The 23,907-nt window shown below is 34.2% G+C and overlaps 2 protein-coding genes across 3 annotated transcripts in view; one reads left to right on the forward strand and one right to left on the reverse strand.

Moving 5' to 3' along the window:
• Nucleotides 1–10,131, forward strand: part of LOC124538881 (MAP7 domain-containing protein 2-like) — a 47,713-nt gene extending 37,582 nt beyond the window's left edge. The window contains exons 14-18 of the mRNA XM_047116125.1: nt 137–275; nt 2,017–2,226; nt 3,365–3,841; nt 5,247–5,357; nt 6,691–10,131. Of these exons, the coding sequence (XP_046972081.1) occupies nt 137–275; nt 2,017–2,226; nt 3,365–3,841; nt 5,247–5,357; nt 6,691–6,873 (1,120 nt within the window). The 3' untranslated portion in view covers nt 6,874–10,131. The remainder of the gene's footprint in view (nt 1–136; nt 276–2,016; nt 2,227–3,364; nt 3,842–5,246; nt 5,358–6,690) is intronic.
• A 1,350-nt stretch (nt 10,132–11,481) lies between these two features.
• LOC124538826 (tachykinins) overlaps nt 11,482–23,907 on the reverse strand; it is a 70,965-nt gene continuing 58,539 nt past the window's right edge. The window contains exons 2-3 of one of the 2 annotated variants that reach the window (XM_047116038.1): nt 13,137–13,759; nt 11,482–12,257 (exon numbers count right to left, since the gene is read on the reverse strand). In XM_047116038.1, coding sequence (XP_046971994.1) covers nt 12,220–12,257; nt 13,137–13,743 — 645 coding nt within the window. In that variant the 5' untranslated portion in view covers nt 13,744–13,759 and the 3' untranslated portion in view covers nt 11,482–12,219. Of the gene's footprint in view, nt 12,258–13,001; nt 13,760–23,907 lie in introns of both variants that reach the window. The other variant, XM_047116037.1, reaches the window with a different exon arrangement.

Raw genomic sequence — 23,907 nt, forward strand, 5'->3', positions numbered from 1 at the left:
ATTTGTTTTGTATCGCTAGCAACTTTACTCAAAGCATGTTGTTCAGTAAATTTACATGTACATTTAAAGGGCATATTGATATAAACTTAGTACGCGTATAAAAAAAATTACATTAATTTATCCTATGCACTTTCAGATTACAGCGTGAGGCAGAAGAGGAAGCAGAGAGGCAACGCCTAGAAGAAGAAAGACAGAAACGCGAAGAGGAGGAAGCGAGAGAGTTAGCCGCGCTGCAGAGGAAAATGGAGGAGGAGAAACTAAGGAAAGCTATCGAGGTACGTAGGAAATCGAAAAGACTCAACTAGAACCTTCGATGCTACTCACTGAAGGGATATGATTGACGACCTCCGTGGTCGAGTGGTGTGTACATCGGTTTTCATGGGTACCCCACTCCTACGTCCCGGGTTCGATTCCCAGCTGAGTCGATGTAGAATATCATTAGATTTCTATGTTATCTTGGTTCTGGATGTCTGTGGTACCGTCGTTACTTCTGATCTTCCACAACACAAGTGCTTTAGTTACTTACATTGGGATCAGAGTAGTGTATGTGATGTTGTCTCATAATGTATGGTTACATTGGGATCAGAGTAATGTATGTGATGTTGTCTCCATAATGTATGTGATGTTGTCTCATAATGTATGGTTACATTGTGATCAGAGTAGTGTATGTGATGTTGTCTCATAATGTATTAGGTTGGGGAAAAAGTTTTTTCGCATATAGTATGTATGACCTTGTAATAAAATCTCTTTGGCTATACCATTTGTATCTGGCTGGTTTTGGTATCATTAAAAAGTTTTAATTTTAAAGAAGGCACTTCCAAATTCAAATTAGGAATTTGTGTGATTTTCATTTGTTTTTGTTGTTGTTAAAATGAGTGAATCTAAAGAAGAAATTCGATACATTTTAAAATTTTACTATAAAAAAGGTAAAAATGCAACTCAAGCTGCGAAAAAAAATTGTGATGTTTACGGACCTAATGCAGTATCTGTGAGAGTAGCGCAAGTTTGGTTTAAGCGTTTTCAAGCCGGAAATTTTGATATCAAAGATGCATCTCGCTCTCGTCGCCCTGTTACGGACAAAATTGATGCCATTTTTGAAAAAGTGGAGCAAGATCGGTATATTAGTAGTTACGATGTAGCTGAAGAACTGGCAATTGACCACAAAACGGTTTTGACTCATTTGAATAAAGCTGGGTACACAAAAAGGCTCGATATATGGGTGCCTCATGAACTCACTGAAAGAAACCTAATGAACCGGTTACTCATTTGTGATTCTTTATTACAACGTAATGAAACCGAACCATTTTTGAAGAAGCTGATAACTGGTGATGAAAAGTGGATCACATACGACAAGAACGTGCGAAAAAGATCGTGGTCAAAGGCCGGTCAAGCTTCACAGACTGTGGCAAAACCCGGATTAACTCGCAACAAGGTAATGCTGTGTGTATGGTGGGATTGGAAGGGCATCATTCATTATGAGCTGTTACCGCTCGGCAGGACCATCGATTCAGAACTGTATTGCGAACAATTGATGAGATTGAAGCAAGAAATTGAGAGAAAGCGGCCAGAATTGATCAACAGAATGGGTGTGGTTTTTCACCATGACAACGCTAGACCTCACACATCTTTAGCCACTCAACAAAAAATACGAGAGTTTGGCTGGGAGGTATTAATGCATCCGCCGTATAGTCCTGACCTTGCACCTTCAGATTTTCTTCTGTTTCGGTCTCTGCAGAATTCCTTAGGCAGTGTCAGGTTAACATCACGAGAGGACTGCCAAAACCACTTGTCGCAGTTTTTCGATCAGAAGCCCCAAAATTTTTACAGCAATGGGATCATGTCACTACCAACAAGATGGCAAAAAGTTATGGAACAAAATGGCACCTACATACTTTAGTCAAATGTAAATAAACTATAAAAAAAACTTTTTGAATTTTCATATAAAATACGAAGAAACTTTTTCCCCAACCTATTATGTGATGTTGTCTCATAATGCATGTGACGTGTGTGTTGCAGATGCAGCAGCAGCTGGAGAGGGAGGAGTCGGAGCGTCGCGCGCGCGAGGAGGAGGAGCGGCGGGCGCGCGCGCGCGAGGAGGGCGAGCGCCGCCGCGCCGCCGACGAGGCCGAGCGCGCGCGCCGCGAGGAGGCCGAGCGCGACGAGCGCGAGCGCCTGCTGCGCAAGCAGCGCGTCGAGGCCATCATGGCGCGCACGCGCCTCAAGAAGGCACGTGACACACACTCACTTAGGGGTTGTCCATTAATCACGTGACCTTTTTTTAGCATTTTTAAACCCCCTGTATTGGTGATACGTAGTGAGGTTTAAGACCACCCCCCCGCCCCTCTCCCTTCTCAATATCACGTGTATTTTTTTAGTACCTACAACGAATCTTAAAGTTTTCTGAATATTATCTTAATTTAAATACAGGTATAAACTGTAATCTTATTTTATTCTGAAATTAAGGACGATATTTGTTTAAAAATCGCGCATTAGACGAAAAAATAAATACACGAGATATCTTACTACACCCCCCCCTCCCCCCCCCCCCCTTTCAAGCCTCACGTGATTAATGGACAACCCTTTACATACACGTTTATATCGCTTGCTTCTCTTGCATACACAATAGGCTATTTGACAATGCGAAAAATAAAGTGTGAATTATTGTAATCAGTGTATATTATGAGTTTAAAAGTGGTTATTTACTAACGAAAGTTGAAACTAATGCTTAATTTATTCAAAAATCCATAAATAAAAATGTAATTTTCAAACGTTTGTCACGTGACACAAAACGCTCCTAATTGGCCGGGCTTATAATGAAGTCACTTTGTTGTGAACCTTTATACTATATATAAAATACAGGAAAGTGATATCACCGACCCCATTGCAACGCCATATTTTCCAAGTAGCGTTTTTGCACGCTATTTAAATATGGAATTTTTAATATGATATTTTTCGGCAAATGTGCACAAAAAAAAAAAACAACTTTTACTGGGTTCCTTAACTTCTACTAAATAATATAAAATGAATTTTAAAAACCAGTCAAATAGCCTATTGCAGTTAATTTTAAAATAGTTTCTGCTCAATACAATATTGGGAATATTTTTGTGATACCTTTATATTCTAAAGTTACTGCAAATATTTTAACGCATACAGCGTGGTCATGGTAGCATTGCATATTAAAGTAGGAAAGAATATTATTGGCTATGTATACATATTATTTGTTATCATGTTATATATGATTTTCTTCTCTTAAATATCAATATGAGATTTAAAAATTGAGAAATTTCCTGCAATAAATGTACTTGCTGCTTTTTTACCATTGTACATATTGAACAATTAATCACAAGCCATTTATTCATTACAGCAAGCCGAGGAAGACAAGAAGCAACAGGAAATGAAAACGCAACAAAACCAACCAGCTACTGAGTCAACACCTGCCAACAATATTCCTACATCTAACACTACCCAGAACAACGTAGCGCCCGTAAATAATACACAGGATAACGCAGCACCTGTAACAAATGCTGCCCAAAATAGTCCAGAACCTGTAACTAATGCAGCGCAAGAGATTGCAGCACCCATAGTAAATACTGTCCAAGACAATGTAAATGCAGCTGAAGATAGTTCGAAGAATGTGTCTCAAGATACATCAGCTGTAACAAATTCCGTTCAAGAAAGTTCAGTAGTAACAAATGACAGTGCAGCAGTTACCAACGCATCGGACAGTGCAGCAGTGACGAACGTAACGTCTGGAGAGAATGCAGCAGTCGAGACTATGTCTGTGGATACCAGCAACGGGAATGTACAGACGGGAGATTTGTTACAACTTGCCGGTAGCCAGGTGTGTGTGTCCACTGTATTTACAATGCATTTTTGTTCTCTTGCTAAAGGTTATCTTTGTCTATAATGTTGTCTTAGATTTTCGCGATTATTACACATTGAAATAAAACTAGTTTTAACGGATTTAAATCGCGTAATCGTCGTTCGTTCGTCTACCCGTGATCAGGAACGCTGTAAAGTGCTCGAAACGTCGGGATGATAAAAATAATTATATGCGATTTAAATCCGTTAAAACTAGTTTTATCCCAATCTTTGTCTATATTCATATATACCCCATATACACACAAGGGCCACATGAAAGTAGAATATTTAATATTATTTGTTTCAAATGTAAATTCCAATTAATAGATGATTTTAAGACAAAATTGGCTAGAAAGGTATAGTACGACACAATTTAGATGTAGCATCGGCAAAATTCGTAAAACCGATCACATCAGAATTGAGTACGCGATCCCAAATTATCAATATTTATTTCTCATGCGAATATGATCTTTGCACAAACATAATAACTTGTAATATCATATGACCTTATTATATTCGTCAATTTGACGCGTCGATTTACATGCACTTGCTTTCTCTGACGCGTGAATCTATAGCGACGAATAGCGTCGAATGGCGCGATAGGGAGCTATTTCTATGGGTTTGTAAATCGGCAGTAATCGGTTTTATTTACATTCCATTGCATTTTCCGATGCTACATCTAATTTGTGTTGTACTATACTACACTTTACAACAGGAAATGTAGTGAATTACACAAATTTATAATTTACTAATAGTCGTTCGTGCCTTCGCTCCCGTTTTGGGTGTTGGTTCTCATGTATTAGGAAAGAAGTAGCCTGTGTTCTTTCCTGGAGTTCTGTTTGCTTCATACCAAATTTCATGAAATTCAGTTCAGCGATTTGGTCGTGAAAGAACGACACACAGATAAAGTTACTTTCACATTTATAATATTAATAAAGAATAACGTTTGACTTTGGGTTAATTTAAATATCTTATAGCACATCTAAGTACTTGTCATAATTACTGGATGAAAAAGACAAAGTAATGTAATGTTGTCTTAAATTTTCGCGATTACACATTGAAATAAAACTAGCTATAACGGATTTGATTCGCGTATATTAATTAATTTTAACATCCCGACGTTTCGAGCACTTTACAGTGTTCGTGGTCACGGGTAGACGGTTGAGACGGTAATGTAATTTGAAGTAAATGTAATTGATACTGTGTGACCAATTAAATAATATGATTCACTGCAGTGCTCTCACTAATTGATGAAATGATATCAATTCAAATTAAAATATTTTATTCTTAATCGAATCATCTATCCAGTACTATCCAGTTATTACCAGCTCTACTTATTGATTGTTAGTACAATATATAAATTATGTTTTGTTTTCGTTTTCCAGCCGGAAGCAACGCAAGAGGCGACACAAGCGGCGCCGGACACTGCGCCCGCGAGCAACAGCAGCAACGGTAACGTGACTGCCGACCTGTTGGGCCTGTCCCAACCACATGAGGTTAGAAACACACGGCGTTGAATTAGTTTCCAAATTATGGTTTGAAATCAAAATTTAAAAAAAGACAACATAATTAATTTATTTCCGCATGTAAAGTCTGTTTTTTGCTTGTAAATTTTAGTCACTAGCTAATAAATCACTCAGCACTGTCAACAATATCATATAAGTTGTTATATATATTTTAATTGTAGTTAAACAGGGTTGGTTCACTCTTTATCACTAAAATTAAATAAAATCGGTACACAGCAGACTTATTTGCTTATGTTTAAAAGTAGAATATAATTGATGAGGTATCAATTATCAACAGACCTACGTTTGTTTTTATTTGAAGTTCCATTTAAAGGCTAAATATTAAAGTTTTATTAATAGTTAATTAGTATTGGGTGAATTTTATATAACCTGTTCTGTTTGTCAAAGAATATAAAACATGATATGATGGATTATAATTTGAAATATTTTTTAACCCATTGATAACCTCTGTGGTCGAGTGGTGTATACACCGGTTTTTTAGGGTACGTCACTCTGAGTTCCCGGGTTCGATTCCCGGCCGAGTCGATATATATTATCATTAGTTTTCTATGTTGTCTTGGGTCTGGGTAGTAGTGGTACCGTCGTTACTTCTGATTTCCATAACACAAGTGCTTCAGCTACTTACATTTGGATCAGAGTAATGTATGCGATGTTATCTCATATGTATTTAAAAAAAAAAAATGTGTTTTTTTATGGTATAAGTTGGTGGACGAGCATATGGGCCACCAGGTGGTAAGTGGTCTCCATCACCCATAGACAATGACGCTGTACGAAATATTAACTATTCCTTACATCGTCAATGTGCCATCAACCTTGGGAACTAAGTTGTTATGTCCCTTGTGCCTGCAGTTACACTGGCTCACTCACCCTTCAAACCGGAACACAACAATACTGAGTACTGTTATTTGGCGGTAGAATAACTGATGTGGGTGGTACCTACCCAGACGGGCTTGCACAAAGCCCTACCACCAAGTAATAAGTGTATGTAATAAAATATGATAAGTTAACCAAAAAATCAAAATCAAAATCAAAATAAACTTTATTCAAGTAGGCTTTTATAAGCACTTTTGAATCGTCATTTTACAATTAATTGAAGCTACCACCGGTTCGGAAAGTAGATTCTACCGAGAAGAACCGGCAAGAAACTCAGTAGTTACTCTTTTTTAACATTTAAAAAATACAAAGTCATGTTAATTACATACAATTATTTAAATTAACATATCCTGCTTGGAAGTCAACAGGTATTAACTCGACGCTTTTTTATCATCTATAAAATCTTGTAACCGATTATAAAATTCCGCAGACAAAGGACAAACCAGACGAGCAGCCGCCCAAGCAGATTGACAACACGCCAACGTTGGACGCGAACAATGGCAACGTTGGCCGCATATCGGCCAACTTCATCCAATCGGAGCGGCGCGACGACTTCGCGGCGCACAACGGCCACGGTCACGCGCACCCGCTAACGCTGCAGAACGCGATCTAAGGCCCGCGTGCCCCTCGCGTGCATATTGGCTAGGCGAGCGCGTTGGAAAATCAACCCTGAGCTCATAGAGATAGAGCTCATTTTTAAACGCTGAAGCATTAGAGAATTTGCCGCAATCTTCCGATGACTTTTAGTTTTTCTTCGGTTGTAACATTTACTGGAAATGTAGATACCGCTTGCTAAATTTTTATAATAAGCCTTGATAGGCTTGACAATTCCCATGCTATTTTAACAAGGGTTAAAAACGGTTTAAATTTCTTGAAGTAAATAAAACAAAATTTACAAGGATTTGCTTTAATTAGGTTGACTTACTAATGTCATGAAACTATCTTTGTTTCAATACACGTCTTTACTTAAAACGTAATAAGGCTTAAGTTTGTGTAAATAACTTCAGCACTACATAAACCGGTCGAGTCTGGTCAAAGAATTCCCTAAAAGAAAATTGAAATTTCTATATACGATTATAAGATAATGATAGGTTTCTAAGGTGCCTTTACAGTCTTGTTAATTTTAAAACGGTGCTAAAATAATTAATGAGTAATGAAATTTAATTTCATCAATGTTAAAGTACAAAATTTTAACAATAATAATAAATTTCAAATAATGCACAATGAATAATTTAGTCGAAGGAATGATCGTTCGTCCTAGCCAATATGTATGGAGCGAGAATGGTGTAGATATGCTGTACTTTTACCACAGGTGCTGTCTCTCTCACACGTTCGCGTTAAAGAGAGACAAATATACTATTGACAGTATGTGTTATAACAATCTAACTTTTATTTAATCTGTCGATATGTTGTTATCTGTGGTAAATATTACGCATGTATGTTGGCACATGATATAATAGTTATATGGTTAATAATTATTGCATTTAAATCGCAAATCCACGATTCTATTAAGAATTTAAAAAAAATATATCTAGCTTTTTTTTTGTTTTGCTAATTTTAAGCGAAGAATTAATAAAATAAATCGTAATCATTGCTTGACGTTCCTCGTATGACAGAATAAATATTTTCATACGAATAAAATAACTTCATTGCTTTTTTGTGATTAGGAGTTATGGCAGACATTTAACTGTCAAAAGTTTCTATGTAATTGTTACTTATGTGTTGGCAAAGTGCATTTTGAGTGGAAATTGAACCATTATTACATTTTATCACATGAAATTATAATTATTAATAACATAATTGATTTAATATTCAGAATAAATTAATGGGTAATGTTAAATAGTGAAAATAATCGTTTTTTCGTCTGAATCATGCCTCCTAATCCATTTATTAACAACAGATAAAAAAAAACTTGAAAACATAAAATAATGATCGTTTGGTGTATAGGTTGTGTATAGCGACACTCGTGAAAAGTGTTACAATAATTATTTAATATAAGTTCTATTTATTGTGATGTTTTTATTATTATTAATAATAGATAATTCGGCTTTGCTTAACGCAGCCGCTAGTTGGTTATTAAATTACTTTCTTTGTCGAGGGATAGTGACATACTGTAAGGCAATATACATTTCATCCTCCTCATATGTCGATGTCAACGCTTCTGACTTTCTACGATCAAAAGTCTATTTGTAAAGAGACACGAGATTTGGTAATTTTCGCTCTTTCTCTGAGAATATTAAAAAGTTCAGACGCTATGACATAGTGTATTTACATATAATTTATGATAGCTTATATGTAATGATGAGTATTAATTCGCTTGTATCAGTAAACCGATCTGCAATGGTGCGAGGGAGACAGACATATGACGGGTAGCGCGTGTGCGAGAGAGAACGTTGATGATGATGATAAATATCAATCGAAAGAAAATTGAAACATTATGAAATTGTTTATCGTTCAAGACTGAAAAATACAATTTGTTAGAAATTGCAAATGCGTTAAAAGTCAAATGTCTGAAACCTTAAAATGTAACGCTAGCTATACCTAAGAAAAATTGAAACGATTATTATCTGTGTATTCGTAACTATTACGAACCCAGTCGTTGAGGCAACTTACATATGTCATAATATTGCTTATTCTGAATTATAGCACTTAGAACGACCAGACAGCTTTGATACTGGACAAACGATATTTTCGGATCTCCATTTAACGTAACAGCCACTATATATAAACAAACTTGTAACAAAATGCTTAATAATTACGATTTCGTTTAAATATTATTTGGAGATCTGAATAATCTACATGAACTATATAGCGACGCAAACAATAACAAGTTAGTAGGTTATTTAAAAATGCATAAACAATTTTTTGTAATATAAGTAGTTAGCATTCAAAATATAATCTTAGTCTGTTTACAATTTGCCTTTCTTCCGTTGTTGAATAATATTTTTTTTGTATGTTTGTAATTCAACGATGTTTCCAATCATATCGTCTATACCATAATAGTCTTTAACGTATTGTGTATTAAGACTAAAATGGTATACGAAATGTTTTTTCTTTAAAACCCTATTTATCAATTTAGTAGTTATAATAACAAATTATAATTAATTCTGGGAACGTTTCCCAATTATTGTATATTCCATTTTCTTTTTTTATATCACTTTTCGATCTATGGACTGAGGATTAATATGGCGTACGTTGTTTAATTATTGTTTGACATGTTTCACCAAAAATATGATGTGTAATTTAAGTGTTAATCTACTCATTTGGATTTAATGATAATTTTCAAAATGTAATTATGAATAAAATGCATAATAATGATATAGTTTTTGTGCGCCTCGATCAGACATAGACTATATTCCCTCGCTTATGTAGATAACATTATACAATTTTTGCTAATCGTCCATTTTGTAATATTATAAACAAATCATGTAGTCCATACTGCGACGGCCTTAATAAATAACTTATACGCTATTATTTTCTTAAAACATTTAATTTTTTTTTTTAATGAATGTTGTTTTTAAACGTAAACCGTGTGATACGATGCCATTTTGATTATTCATCGTTTGTACGTTACGTACTGTTTTTGGTTAACTGTGTATAATCTGTTCCCTGATTTAGACTGATCGTTCGATGCATATCCGATTTTGTAATACTTAAACGACACAAGTTTCAAGATGGCGGCGTGTCACGTGTCACGTGTTGCGTGTTGTGTGCTCGGTAGTGCGTTGCGGCTGTGGCTGTCATTATAACAAAATATTATGTATTTATATCACATTGAGACATGGCTTCTATATACGTTCTATTCTTTATTATGTTAGCAATCGATGGATTTATAAGGAGAAAGTTTTAATAAAAAATATTATGAAATTTATATTGTACATTTATTTTCGATTCCTCGAAACTATGTTTGATTAATTTTTCGTTTACCAATATGTTCAGCGAGAGCTGAGATGACCCAATGGTTAAAATGCATGCATCTTAACGATTGATTCGGATTCAAATCCAGGCAAGCACCACTATATGTATGTGCTTAATTTGTGTTTATAATTCATCTTGTGCTCGGCGGTAAAGAAAAACATCGTGAGGAAACCTGCATGTATCTAAATTCGTTGAAATTCTGCCACGTGTATATTTCATCAACCCGCATTGGAATAGCGTGGTGGAATATGTTCCAATCCTCTCCTTAATGGAAGAGTAGGCCTTAGCCCAGCCCATATAAATAAAACAGTATAACATGTTACAACTAGGTTCATCAAAGGCTTTACGTGCTTTCCGTATATCAAGACAAACGAAGGAGTGAAAACAGTAAATTGAGAAACTTCGCTATACTATTGAATACGTTTGAATAATTTATAAAAAATAAAAGAAATATAAATACTCTTATTTTAAATCGAATAAAATGATTTCAAAAAGCTTCCTTATAGCAGTGTTAAAAATTTTCTGACTTGGATTTTTTATTGTTCTCGTATAAGTATGAACGTCGTGTCAAATCTATCATTATAAAGATCAAAGATCAAGTTTGTTATGCGGATCCCCTTTATAATTACTACCATTCGTCCCATTAACAACGAAAATCAAAAGGGAACGGACTGTACTCCCTCAATTAACCACCTCCCAAAACTACCACTAGGAGTATTATAATCTGTCAAATTTATGTCTATATACATATATATGTTTACCGTGTAAACATATATATGTATATAGACATAAATTTGATAATAAATGCATGTATATGTTCACAAGGTACCTTTTTTTTCAATTTTTGTCTATCTGTCTGCCAGAGATTAGCCGGAACAATCCGGTTAATCTTTGGAACGGATGGACCGATTTTGACGCGACTCTCGCAGGTAGCTGATATAATGAGCAGTAAATTAATCCCCAACAATAATTTTTAACAGTAATTTAACCTCACTAGTTCGTCAACCGACTTTCAACTATTTTTTTAAATGAGATAGGACGAGCCAAAAGGACGCCATTTTGTTTTTTAAAAATACCTGTATAACGTTACGCTGCACTAGTACCTATATAAAATTGAGAGTGTGTTAAGTGATAGATTGTGTTTTATTATCATAACACTTGGTTAACACAAGTTTGTTTTAGGGATGTGTTAACTTAAGACGCCATTAGTATTTTTTTATGTTAGGTCTCTTGTTTCTTATAAAGATTAATTTTCTTGATGTTCCTTTTTTTTATTTAGTTCGAGATTTCAAATAAAACTATATCAAAATTGACAACTGCCTTTATTGTTTAAATATTCTTTTTATTATTACATTAGGGTACAATTCAATTGTAGACATTTCGCCAGCCTTAGCGAAATGTTTGCGGACAATTTATTTAAAACTTTAACATCGAGATACACCGAACTATATTATAATACACTTTATAGCGATCTATATAAACGTTTCTCAACTCGAATATATTGCTTTTAATAAATTTTAACTATTCGATTAAACATTACAAAACTTTTTTTTTGCTTAAACAGATTGTGTTTAAAAAATAACATCGAATTTCAAATCATTTATAAAAGTTGATTAATATAAAACTATACTACTATTTTATCTATATTTTTAATAAATCATTAAGAAAGTAAATCGCTGTGTTTACAATGTAGCGTTCTTCGAAATCATTCTAGGATAGAACTAATATGCTTCTACAATGTAGTGTTCTATGAAATTGAATGTAATTTATATTAGATGAATACAACAAACTTAAATTATAATACAACTCAAACGTTTCATTAATTTAAACTATAATGCAATGTACTAAAACGTAAATTAATAAACAAAACTAATATTTGTGTAATATGATAAATACTTATAATTATGGACTAAATTCTAGAAATCGTTCAACGCTAGAATAAGCCTTATATAACTTTGCCGGAGAGAACGCGCTTACGATATGTTTTTTTTTTTGTTGACTAGTTTTTGATAGAAATAAATGAATGTGTGTCTTCGAACATTTAGTTCGGCATCGCCATTTCGCCGTTGGGTTCAGGATCTGTGAAAAAAGTACACTTAAATATTTAAACTGTTTTACATTAAGTATATATTGCAATATATAGATATATATTTAAGTTAAGAGTTAAAAGTAGGGCAGACGCGGCGATTTCACCTGATGGTAAGTGGTTACCATATCTCTTGACTGCCGCATTGATTTAATGGTCAGATAAGGTCGCAGGCTCGAACCCCAAGTCGGTAAAAAGTTATTTGCTTTTTGTGTCAAAAGGTCACAGTCAGGCTTTATATTCGAAGTGGGTATATCCCCCAGCCTCGAAAAGTACGTGAATCCGTTGTTCTTATGCTTATACAAAAATCGTTCAGAACCACATCATTAACATCTAAACATTATCGATACCAACTAACAGTACTAATATTACTTGATGACCCTTTGTTACTTGGTGATAGGGCTTCGTGTTAGCCCGCCTGAGTAGATACCATTTACCAACCAATCAGTCCCAAAGATGGTGGTTTAATGGCTATATAAGGCGTGGTTAATATTTCTTACAGCGCCATTGTCTATGGGCGATGGTAACCACTTACCATCAAGTGGCCCATATGCTCGTTTATTTACATTGGCTCAAATGATGTATTTTAATTAAAATAGTAAGTAAGTCTATAGCAGATAGGATTCGCAGTCGGTGTTGTATAATAAATTATCACTTAAGCCTTAGAAAAAATGAAACTTGCTTTCTTGATACATTAACGCCGTGTAAAGAGTAAACATATTAATGGCCATATTCACCTAAAACGCTGTCATTCTCGGCCCACTTTTTGCCGCGCATTCCTAAGAACCCCGTCTGCCCCCTTCGTTTAGGCCACGGACTATTCAGCAAAAACTTAATCTCCTGCGCTCCGCTGTTTTTCAAGTCCTTCTTACCGCGAACGCCGATGAATTTCCCACGAAACGATACATCATACGGTCTTTTATCCTGTACGGATTTCTTCCCACGTACGCCGAAGAATTTGTGTATGTTCGTCCGTTTTTCCACCTCGTTCGAGAGGCTCGATTCATCCGGAATGTCACTGGACTCCGTGGAAACCTCGTTGTTCAGATTCGATCGCAGTTTTTGTATGTACTCGTTAATGAATTCGTTCAAAATTGGATATTCGGGCAAGTTGGAATTTTCGTCAGTGGAATAATCGATCTGACCGATCAAGGAACCCGAATGTTTCGGAATGTACTCGTAGTTCTCGGGGTAGACCATGAACTCTGGGTACAGGTACTCCTTCTTGCCTCTCATGCCTATGAAGCCCATTGGAACCCGTTTGAAATCGCCTTCTGAAATTTCATAGTCCTTTTTGCCTTTCACGCCGATGAAGTATTGGGGCTTCCGTTTGTAGTATTCATTTGCGCCGTAGTCGTAGTATTTTTTGCCGCGCACGCCGAGGAATCCTTGAGGCACGCGCCGCACCACTTCTTGCGCGTTGATCACGTACACCAGTTGGATGGTGATCAGCAACACGTAAGTCTTTATCGCACCCATTTCTCGTTTTATAGATCTGTAAAGATAGAAAACAAGATTATTCAAATGTCTGATACTTTGAAAAAGTTACGAATCATATAAATGAATTCTCAATCTTTCTTGATCAGGGTATAAGTTTTGCTGTTATATTGGGTGCAATTTATCGGCGTTATTAACAGTTATATTTCGGTAGTATTTATATTGTATTTATTTTTTCAATAGGTCTACGTATCTAATAACTTATATAAGCGTAAAGCATACTAAGAAAACGAATTTAAATATTTGTTTGAAAGAAAGTTATGTTCATGAAAAATAAACACTAAATAAAAGATAATGAGTTGTTTTATTCAATACTCTTAAGGACCAGAAGTGAAAATAAGTAAAATGAATAAACTAATAACTATTTGACTTTATAATAATGAATAATAATTAAGTATATTTAAATTTAATAATAATAAAAACAAACTATAACGACAGATTATTAATGACTCAGAAATTGTATGCGTAGCACCCGAACTTCGCGCCAAAAAGTACTTAAATCCAAACCTCAGTGACAGGCGTTCGAACTCTCTTTTTTTTAAATATATAACGTCACAAGGAATTAATCCATATGGCGGCAAAAAACTATATATTAAGTATAGTACGACACAAATTAGATGTAGCATCGGAAAATGCAATGGAATGAAAATAAAACCGATCATTGCCGGTCTACACGACCAATAGAAATAGCTCCCTATCGCGCCATTCGACGCTATTGGTCGCTATAGATTCACGCGTCAGAGAAAGCAAGTGCATGTAAATCGACGCGTCAAATTGACGAATATATTAGGTCATATGATATTACAAGTTATTACGTTTGTGTAAAGATCATATTCGCATCAGAAATAAATATTGATAATTTGGGATAATTCGGATGTGATCGGTTTTACGAATTTTGCCGATGCGACATCTAAGTTGTGTCGTACTATAAAAGTATATTGTTTTTTTCTTACTTATTAAAAGTCCTTTACGGCTCCTTAAATACGGTTTTATTGATGTTTTTTATGTTATACCTTTAGTACAAGATTAGGTTTATTAAGTCATGAAACATCACAACAAAACGATACAACGTCACGAAAAACTCCCGCAAGTCACTTGGGCAAACATATTATTGTCGACCAATTGCTTTAATAAAGCTCGTATTGAGGTAAGACTTTTTCTGATATAAAATAACCGTATTAAAAAAAAATTACCTTAAGAATTAAAGTCGATTACTAACGAATAACCAAAAAGTATGCAATTGCAAAGTAGTGTTATTATCATTGTAATTATTGTGTTTTATTAATTTATAAATTAATGGTAACCAATATTATGCTAAAATAATCGTAAACATATAATAGTTAATACGAATGTTTTCTAATTTAAGTTTTAATTCATCAGAACATTAGATTTTCTGAAAGAAGAAACTCGAAACACGTTTTAAAAAAACGAGATAGAAATGTCATGATGTGATATGCGACTATTCTAATTATTATTCTAAAATTCTTATCTGCTAAGTTTCTTTTGCTGGTTCTTCTCAGGTCAGGGTGTTTCCTTTTCCGAACCGGTGATAGTGTTTATTTTACTATCCACGTAAGTGTAATGCTTCCATATTGAATAAAGTTCCATAATTAATTTGAGTTTGAGTTTTGAGTATCAATATCAAACCATATTAAGTCGGTTGTCAACTTTCCTCGAGTGTGATTCGAAGTATTCTTACAGAATCGCACTGCATGCCAATGAAGCGAACACAGAACCAGTAAGGTTGTAATTTGCTGCAGTGATCCGTTCCGTGATGAATTTTAAATCATCCCCTCGGCTGTGACGTCATCGCCACGGGGGCTAACTCTGCATACACGGCTAACAAGGTGACACAAAAAGGTCTTCGTCCGGCAATGCTTTTGTAAAATATAAAAAATTCTTACGAATTCTATGAAGCACTATTACTAAATGTCTGATATAATTTTTTTACACATTTACGAGTTTCGGAAATCATCATCTCATCTGCCAAAGATGTTTCTACCAAATCGCATTAGAGATCTTAGTCCAACAGTGGGACATATGCAGATTATTATTTTTTTTTAATACTAAGAATATTGATAGTAAGACCTCTTTGTTTACCAAAAAAGTAGCCCATATCCTTTCTCAGGCTCTAGACTATTTGCGTAAATTTCATTTAAATCGGTACAGTAGATCTGGCGTAGAATCGAGACAGACAGACAAAATTACTTTCCCATTTATAATATTAAGTATGGACGTGTGGATTTTGCTTATTTTCAGTCGTACCGGATCTTTCACGCCAGTTACTTTGCCGCGAACAAAATATTTATTGTCGTCGCGTTCCGGCGTTAAGGGTGCGTGAGCCGGACGAATAACAGACCCAAGGGACTGCATAACTAAGCCTTCGCACGTTGGGAAATAAAAACATGTTCATTACTAAAGGTTTTCCACACGAGCCAAAACCACATTAGCGCCATAAGCCATTGTATTTTGCCAAGCAATGTTCCTAATCCTTTAGATAATTATAGTCATGGATTCTTTAATATGATATCTCATCAAAAACATAAATGTGAAATGGGAGTCAATGGGAGTCAATGGGAGTCATCAATATTATGATATAGGCCTTGCTTGTTGACTTCAACGACAAAACTGAGATCTAAATGGGTGCCAAGTTCAATGGTCAGTCCTGAAATCTACTTATAACTACATAAAATACAATTTCTTCTTATAATTTAGGAGAATATATTGTGGCCCCTAAAGTCTGACTTGGCTTAACACGCTTCTGCGTATCTAGATTACATTTTAAGACTATTTAAAATAAGGGTTTAAATGTATTCATTGGTACAGTTCAAAATTATTGCGAAATTCTACGAAAGTACAAAATATAGATGATACAAAAAGCAATCTTGAGCAAGGTATATGACGTTTCAGGCATATGACATTATTGCGTCAGACTGTTACCTAAACACTACTAAATAAGCAATTAAACAGTTGTAAAAGTCAAGGTCAACCACGCTAGTGACGACTAAAAATGTCCAAAGCTAACAATACACCAGCACTTACAAAGGTGTCATCATGAGGAGGTGCGACAGAGATATCTGACAAGAGTGAAAGAGAGGAGAAATGCCTAATGAGCACGTCACACTAGACGTTTTCGAGGAAGTATTTGGAACGGGTAGTAAACAAAGAAATATATTAAAATATGCCTTATGTTATAAATACAAAGAAAATACGGAATTTGCTCGTATTTATTCCTTCTTTCTTTACAGTTCTCCTATTTTTGTAATTATAATATAAAATAAAATAGTATATAGATAGTTACGCTTAGAGAGAGTGTTGATTTTTGATGCCCAATAACAAAAGCAATAATCTCAATCGAATCGGTTTCAAATCATGAATCTCTTGCTAAATAAGACATTATAAAAAAATCCTTTCGAATGATATTCTTTAGCAAATATGCACAGATTATATATAATCATTATGAAATTGAACATTAAGTTTTTAATTTCAGAATTAAATTACAACTCGATAATGTTTCACAGGCGGACATATAGCTCCTGTTAACGAAACTGTTAAGACCTTACTCCACCAGACTGTTTAACAGGATTCCTCAGGATATTACCGCCGAGCCGGCAATTATAATAGGATAGGATTCACTAGTTTTTACAACTTCGGGGACAGTAATTATATAGTTTAGTAGTGATTGTATGTTTATAAAATGTGACTACTTTTTTCATAATTTCATTTAATTTATTCTTAGAATTCTAAAGTTGTACTTTTTGTATGTATAAGTTCGCAGTGAAAAGTTTTTTTTATCTTCTAATAAACAAATGCGTCGATTAAAACTAATTTAAAGTTACCTAATTGCGGCTTAGGGAGTGTACCCATATGAACACTGCCAGCACAAGTCAAGGCACTTAATAGAAATCAGAATCTTAGTTACTCGCGATGTGCACTCACGACTCAGATACACTTTGAAAGCGATATAAAAGAAAATAGTCTAGTTTTTAGCACTCTCGTTAAAAGTCTGGAAAGGCCAGAGTATTTGGGAAAGGGGGAATTTATTTACGCCGAATTCTGCTCTCCGCCATTATGGGCTAAGTGCTCGCCGATATATTGCATTCGATTCAACGTCCTGCGGAATAACGCTGTTTCAATTACAGTGTGAAATACTGTACCTTCAATGATCTCTGTTCACTAGCGAACAATAAAAAATCAAATATTATAAAAAATATAAACTGGTTTATTCTTAAAAGAAAAATTAATGTCTTTCAAAGTGTGAAATTATACGTAATAGAAATAGCTATTCGCTTTTTACTAAAAATGGGTATGACACTTGCAAAAGTTATATATTTTAAAATAGAGGTATTTTAAAATTAGCTCAGCGATGAGCCGCTGAGCTAATTTTAAAATGCACTCATTATCACTTATGTATTTTTCAACTAACACATTAGTCTAATGGATAAGATATCCATTAGATTACATAGTATGCTGCAAATAAAAAGTGTTTAGCTCCAAATCCAGGCTCAGAATGTAATATAGTATATTTCTTGAAAGTTTTTTCTTTTTTAAAGAGACTAGCAGCCACATTTTAGGAATCATACCGCCGATCCACTGCCGTCCCGTGGAGAACACGTAAGACCTCGTGGGTGCACATAGAAATCTATTCGAAAAAATTTTACCTTTATCATTATAAGAAACTTCATTTCACTAACTACACGAATTGTTCCAATATTAAACAGTCATATTGTCCAACTTTATTAATAGTTTAAAAATATTATTGGTGATAGGATAGAATAGGTTCCAATCATCAGATATTCTGCCACCAAACAGTTGTTGAGTTCCGGTTTAAAGAATGAATTAGAAGGTCAGTTTTTTAGATTTTAAAGGTTAGTTGCGCATTGGGGATGTAAAGTATAGTTATTATTTCTCATATTACAAAAGTCAAAGGGTGGTTACCAGTAACATCAAGTGGCCTATGTGTAGGTTCACTCGTTTACCTCATTTAAAGAATCAATATTAACAAATCCAGAAATATATTTTTCAAAGATTAAATTTTCATATGTTAAACTAGAACCTCATTACAAAATACGAGTATACTTCAAAAACAACCCCGAGATGTACACGCGTTGTTGAAGTTTCGAGTTCCGCGGAAAAATCGAATTTAAATTTTTTTCTATGATCGAATTATCGAATTATTTCCATAAATTTTCACTGACTAGAATCAATTTATAGTTTTTTATTGAAAATATATTAATATTTAATTACCTTATGGAAAGTTAGTTATGTATTCCACGACTCTGATCCAATTTTCTTTGTTGGAACCACCAATACCAAGTGTTTATAGCACAATGGCTTAAGGGCAACCTAACCATGTGAGGCGTCATAGGATCCTGAACCCTTGGTCTACTGAGGCATAGTTACTATTCTTGAAAAAACAAGAGATAGGGGGTTTAAAAAAAATAAAGTTTTTAAAAAGAGAAAATTGCCCTTGAAGTATTTACTGGACATTTGTCCATCTTTGTCATAATAAATTCTTAGCAGATCTTTATCTGCTAAGAATTTATTATTGTTTTATCGCAAAATGAGTCAAAAAACTGAGGCAAAGATACGTCGTGGCAAAGTCGAAATCTGTTAAAGTAAGCTTCAAAATTTCTGTAATAATTTTTAGGTAAAACTACAATATGACTGACCTATGAAGGTTACTTGATACAAAGGATCGAATATTAGGTTTCCTGGAAGAGATATATGTGATTTATATGTATGCAACTTTAATAATTGTGATTTATGTATTTTAAATAGATAGCAATAAAGACTATTTTTATTTGATTTGTATTCTGCTACACTGCTCCAGTGTCAATAATTCAATATTGTAGCAGATAATTAATGATATAAAATCCGTATTTGTATCACGTAGCGTCTTAATGAAAAAACAAAACAAATTTGACCTTATATGTAATGAAACTATGACTAAGGCTCGCATATTATGGACACATATGATATCTCATACTAATATGGATCATGGTGATTATCCAGCGGATTTTCGTGTCTACATAGCGCCATGTCACTATCATAATATTAGTTTTACTAATTACATTATTTCCAACATTCCAAGACAACGTTAAACAAGCACCCAGGTGCAAGTAGTATTCTGGCGATACCATCCAACAAGAAAGATGTTAAAGAGGTGTTCTGGAGCGCCTCAACTATGCCCAAGAGACAGTATCCCCTAGGCACTCTTTTTGCATGTCTTGCACCTGGCTTAAGATGGACTTGTTGAGGTTAGCTGAATAAGTTCAATTGATTGATTGGAACTGCTTTAAAGTTAATTAGTTGCACCATTTCATCCACAATACAAAGAGATGAAGTTAAATATATCTGTCAAAAGTTATTGTTATGCATTGCTATTCTGGATATCACTTCGCTTATCACTCGTGAAATGTTGAAAATCGAATTACGATGATCTAAATCTTGGAGATGTTCCTGTAAATGTTATAAATATCCATGGAGATTTTAAAGTTGGTTTAATAGCTCTAGTTTTAGCCCCCAAAGTTATAAGTAGTACTAGTAGTTGCCCACAGCTTCGATCGCGTTTTAGGATGCTGCTTGTCATGTGTTAAGTTTTAGTCCTTTCTTGGAGTTTAAGATAGCTTCATACCAAATTTCATGAAATTCGGTTCAGCGGTTTAGTCGTGAAAGAGCGATAGGCAGACAGACAGACAGAGTTACTTTCACATTTATAATATTAATGTAGAAAAATGTGACATATTAAAAAAAATTACAGGAGTAAACCAAAGTTTCGTAGTATAAAGAACTTTAAAAGTAAAGTAAAGTAACAGCCTGTAAATTTCCCACTGATGAGATAAGGCATCCTTTTCCGAGAGGGTTGGAGAAGGTCTGGAACATATTCCACCAAGCTGTTCCAATGCGGGTTGGTGGAATGCACATGTGGCAGAATTTTGATGAAATTAGACACATGCAGTTTTCCCCACGATGTTTTCCTTCACCGCCGAGCACGAGATGAATTATAAACAAATATTAAGGACATATATACAGTTGGCCTTGTCTGGGTTTGAACCCACAATAATCGTTATGTACCATGTCAGCTAGAGAACTTTGCGATTGATAATTATATCGAAAGCGAGAGTACATAGTTTTTCAACTAATCGACTCTCTGTAATCCTTTTAACATACACCAACATGAATTAACCCTATATTAGACAAAACGTTGGCTAGCTCTGGTTAGCTACTGGCTGATGAAGGCTGGTCTCACGTACAAGACCGGCAATGCAATCACAGACAGCCTATTACATGCACATCTTAATGCGTTATAATAAGATGATTAGGATTCGGAAGCTGTGCGGAGAATCGCAATTTCAAAAATTGACTCAATATTCTCCAATCATTGTAAGTCACCTTTAATCTTTATTACGAAATGTATGATTGGTATTCCATTGTATTAAGTTCGACTCCATTGGGAATCAAAATTGGGATTGGTTTTAAATTGACGGATTTATTGTGTAAACCAATTATAATTCGTTACTTATGATTACTTACGAGTAGCAGACCGTAATGATGCTTTTTTATTTCTAAGTAGCCATTTTTGGCTCAGCGTATTTCTGGACTCAAAAGGGCTTAACCTCCTTTAAGGAAAATATTTGTATTAGGAATTGGGATTGATGTTTATACGGATGTAGCCTAACTGCATTCGATATATGTGTGCAAGTTTAAGTTGAATATGAGATGAACAGGTTATTTGACAATGCGAAAAATAAATTGTGAATTATTGTAATTAGTGTATATTATGAGTTTAAAAATGGTTATTTACTAACGAAAGTTGAAAATAATAATTAATTTATTCAAAAATCCATAAATAAAATGCATTTTTTCAAACGTTTATCACGTGACACAAAACGCTCCTGATTGGCCGGGCTTATGATGAAGTCAATTTCTTGTAAACTTTGCTTTTCTACTATATGTACAACAGATTAAAATACAGGAAAGTGATATCACCGACCCGATTGCAACGCCATATTTTCCAAGTAGCGTTTTTGCACACTATTTAAATATGGAATTTTTAATATGATATTTTTCGGCAAATATGCACTAGAAATAAAAAAAAAAAACAATTTTTACTGGGTTCCTTAACTACTAAATAATAAAAAATGGATTTTAAAAGTCAGTCAAATAGCCTATTAGAGACACACATTGAAACATACGAGCATTTAAAAATTCCTTCGTCACTTCCTTGCTAATTATAGTTAGGTATAGAAGGCAAAAGAGCAGGGGACTTGATGGAAAGTGACTACCACCGACCATGGACTTCTGCAACACCGGGAGGCTTGCAGGTGTGTTGCTAGGGTTTAAAACCTTTCCTATTTAGTATGCTATTCCCACTGAAAACCTAACATTTCCACCAGAGAATCTGAATTGAGATTTGACATGAGAAATGTCCCTAGCACATATTTTTATTCGTGTTACAATTACACTCGACTTAATTCTTTGTATTTATATGTAGCTATTTTTATGTGTCATATATATGTGTGAAGTCTTCAATATAGTTAAATTAACGAAATTAATTGTTGAAATAAAAATGTTTCATATTCATTTAATATACTAAAATTGGATTAAGATTCACGATAAAATGAATGTATATTTTTGCAAAGGTTAGTATGGAGTATCATTATAAACCAACCATATCCGACCCACGCATTTGCGGTGATTGAATTAAAAATAATCAAATTATTATATACTAGTTGGTTTCCCGCGAAACATCACGTTCACTCAAAAGATTTCTTGGAAACATGATAGGTTTTCTTTTGACTTCATTGTAAACTGTAGGTCACTAATATACTTATCTACATTTAGCGCAAAATGATCAAACAAAGTTTATGATGAATTTTTTTTTAATAATAAATTGTATACATTCGTTCATTTAAAATTGGAATTTGTCGATAACAATTTACTTATCATATATTTTTTACTTTTTTTTTTAAACAGTCGTAGTACCGCTCTCTAACCAGCCAGTAATTTTTTCCCGCTCTTTAAAATTAATTGTTAAATTACAATATAGAATCCTCTTTAACTGACTGGAGGTCTTCAAAATGAGACCATAACATTTTTTATATGCAGCTATTGCCCCATAAACACTGGAACAAAATCGCCTTACGCTATATATATGTATATAAGATGTGATACTAAAAACATAATCTGTTGCTTACATTTCATTGAACTTCTAGAAATATAATTGTTAGTGTAATTGTCAGTGATAACCATTATATTATATGTAGTCTCGATTCATTTGTTTGTAATGTTAGTAGGTAGGTATGAGATTCTAATAGTACTAAACATATCCTTTGTACTTTGAATTGTTTTCATGTTATTGTATTTAAACTCAATATATATAAACCAGTTAATGAATAATTTCAATAGTTTTTATTGGCATCGGTTCACGTACTGGCTGGACTATGAGCATGATGGTAAGTAATTCCAAAGACAACCTTGTGCTTGAAAATTCACTGGCTCACTTACCATGTTCATCTGAAGAATATCTGTTCGGTGGATGATACCTACCTACCTAAATGAGTTTGCACAAAACCCTACTACCTACTTAGTTCAGATTTTGATTACCAGTACACAATACACATGTACATTATAAAAGTACATTTACTTAAATGTAAAAGTATATTTAATACGTACTAATAAAAGTACATTTACTTAAATGTACTTTTAGATAATACAAATCAATCATATTTGTTCTGAAAAACTTTTAATTACTCAGACAGCTGGAGATCAACTATCGTTATTACCGCTTATAATAAGGGTACATACAATCTTGCAACTCAATACACCGCCAAGCAATGCAACGTTATGACAGTTACAAAATTGGCAAACTTACACTTCAAACCGGACTGCAATTGATACAATATTGTACTGTATAAATTACATTAAAAGATTTATGCCTATTTTTACGTGCGTTCGCGCATTTTTCGTTCATGAAAAACCATTATTTTATCACAGTAACAACAACAAAAACAACAACAACTGGCCTAAGGTTTCCCGAGGAGAAGGTTTGTAACATATTCCAGCACGTTGTTCCAAAACGGGTTAGTGGAATTCAAATTTGTCAGAATTATATTAAATTAGACACATGCAGGTAACCTCACG

This window comes from Vanessa cardui, chromosome 21 (assembly GCF_905220365.1).
Source record: "Vanessa cardui chromosome 21, ilVanCard2.1, whole genome shotgun sequence".
Taxonomy (NCBI): domain Eukaryota; kingdom Metazoa; phylum Arthropoda; class Insecta; order Lepidoptera; family Nymphalidae; genus Vanessa; species Vanessa cardui.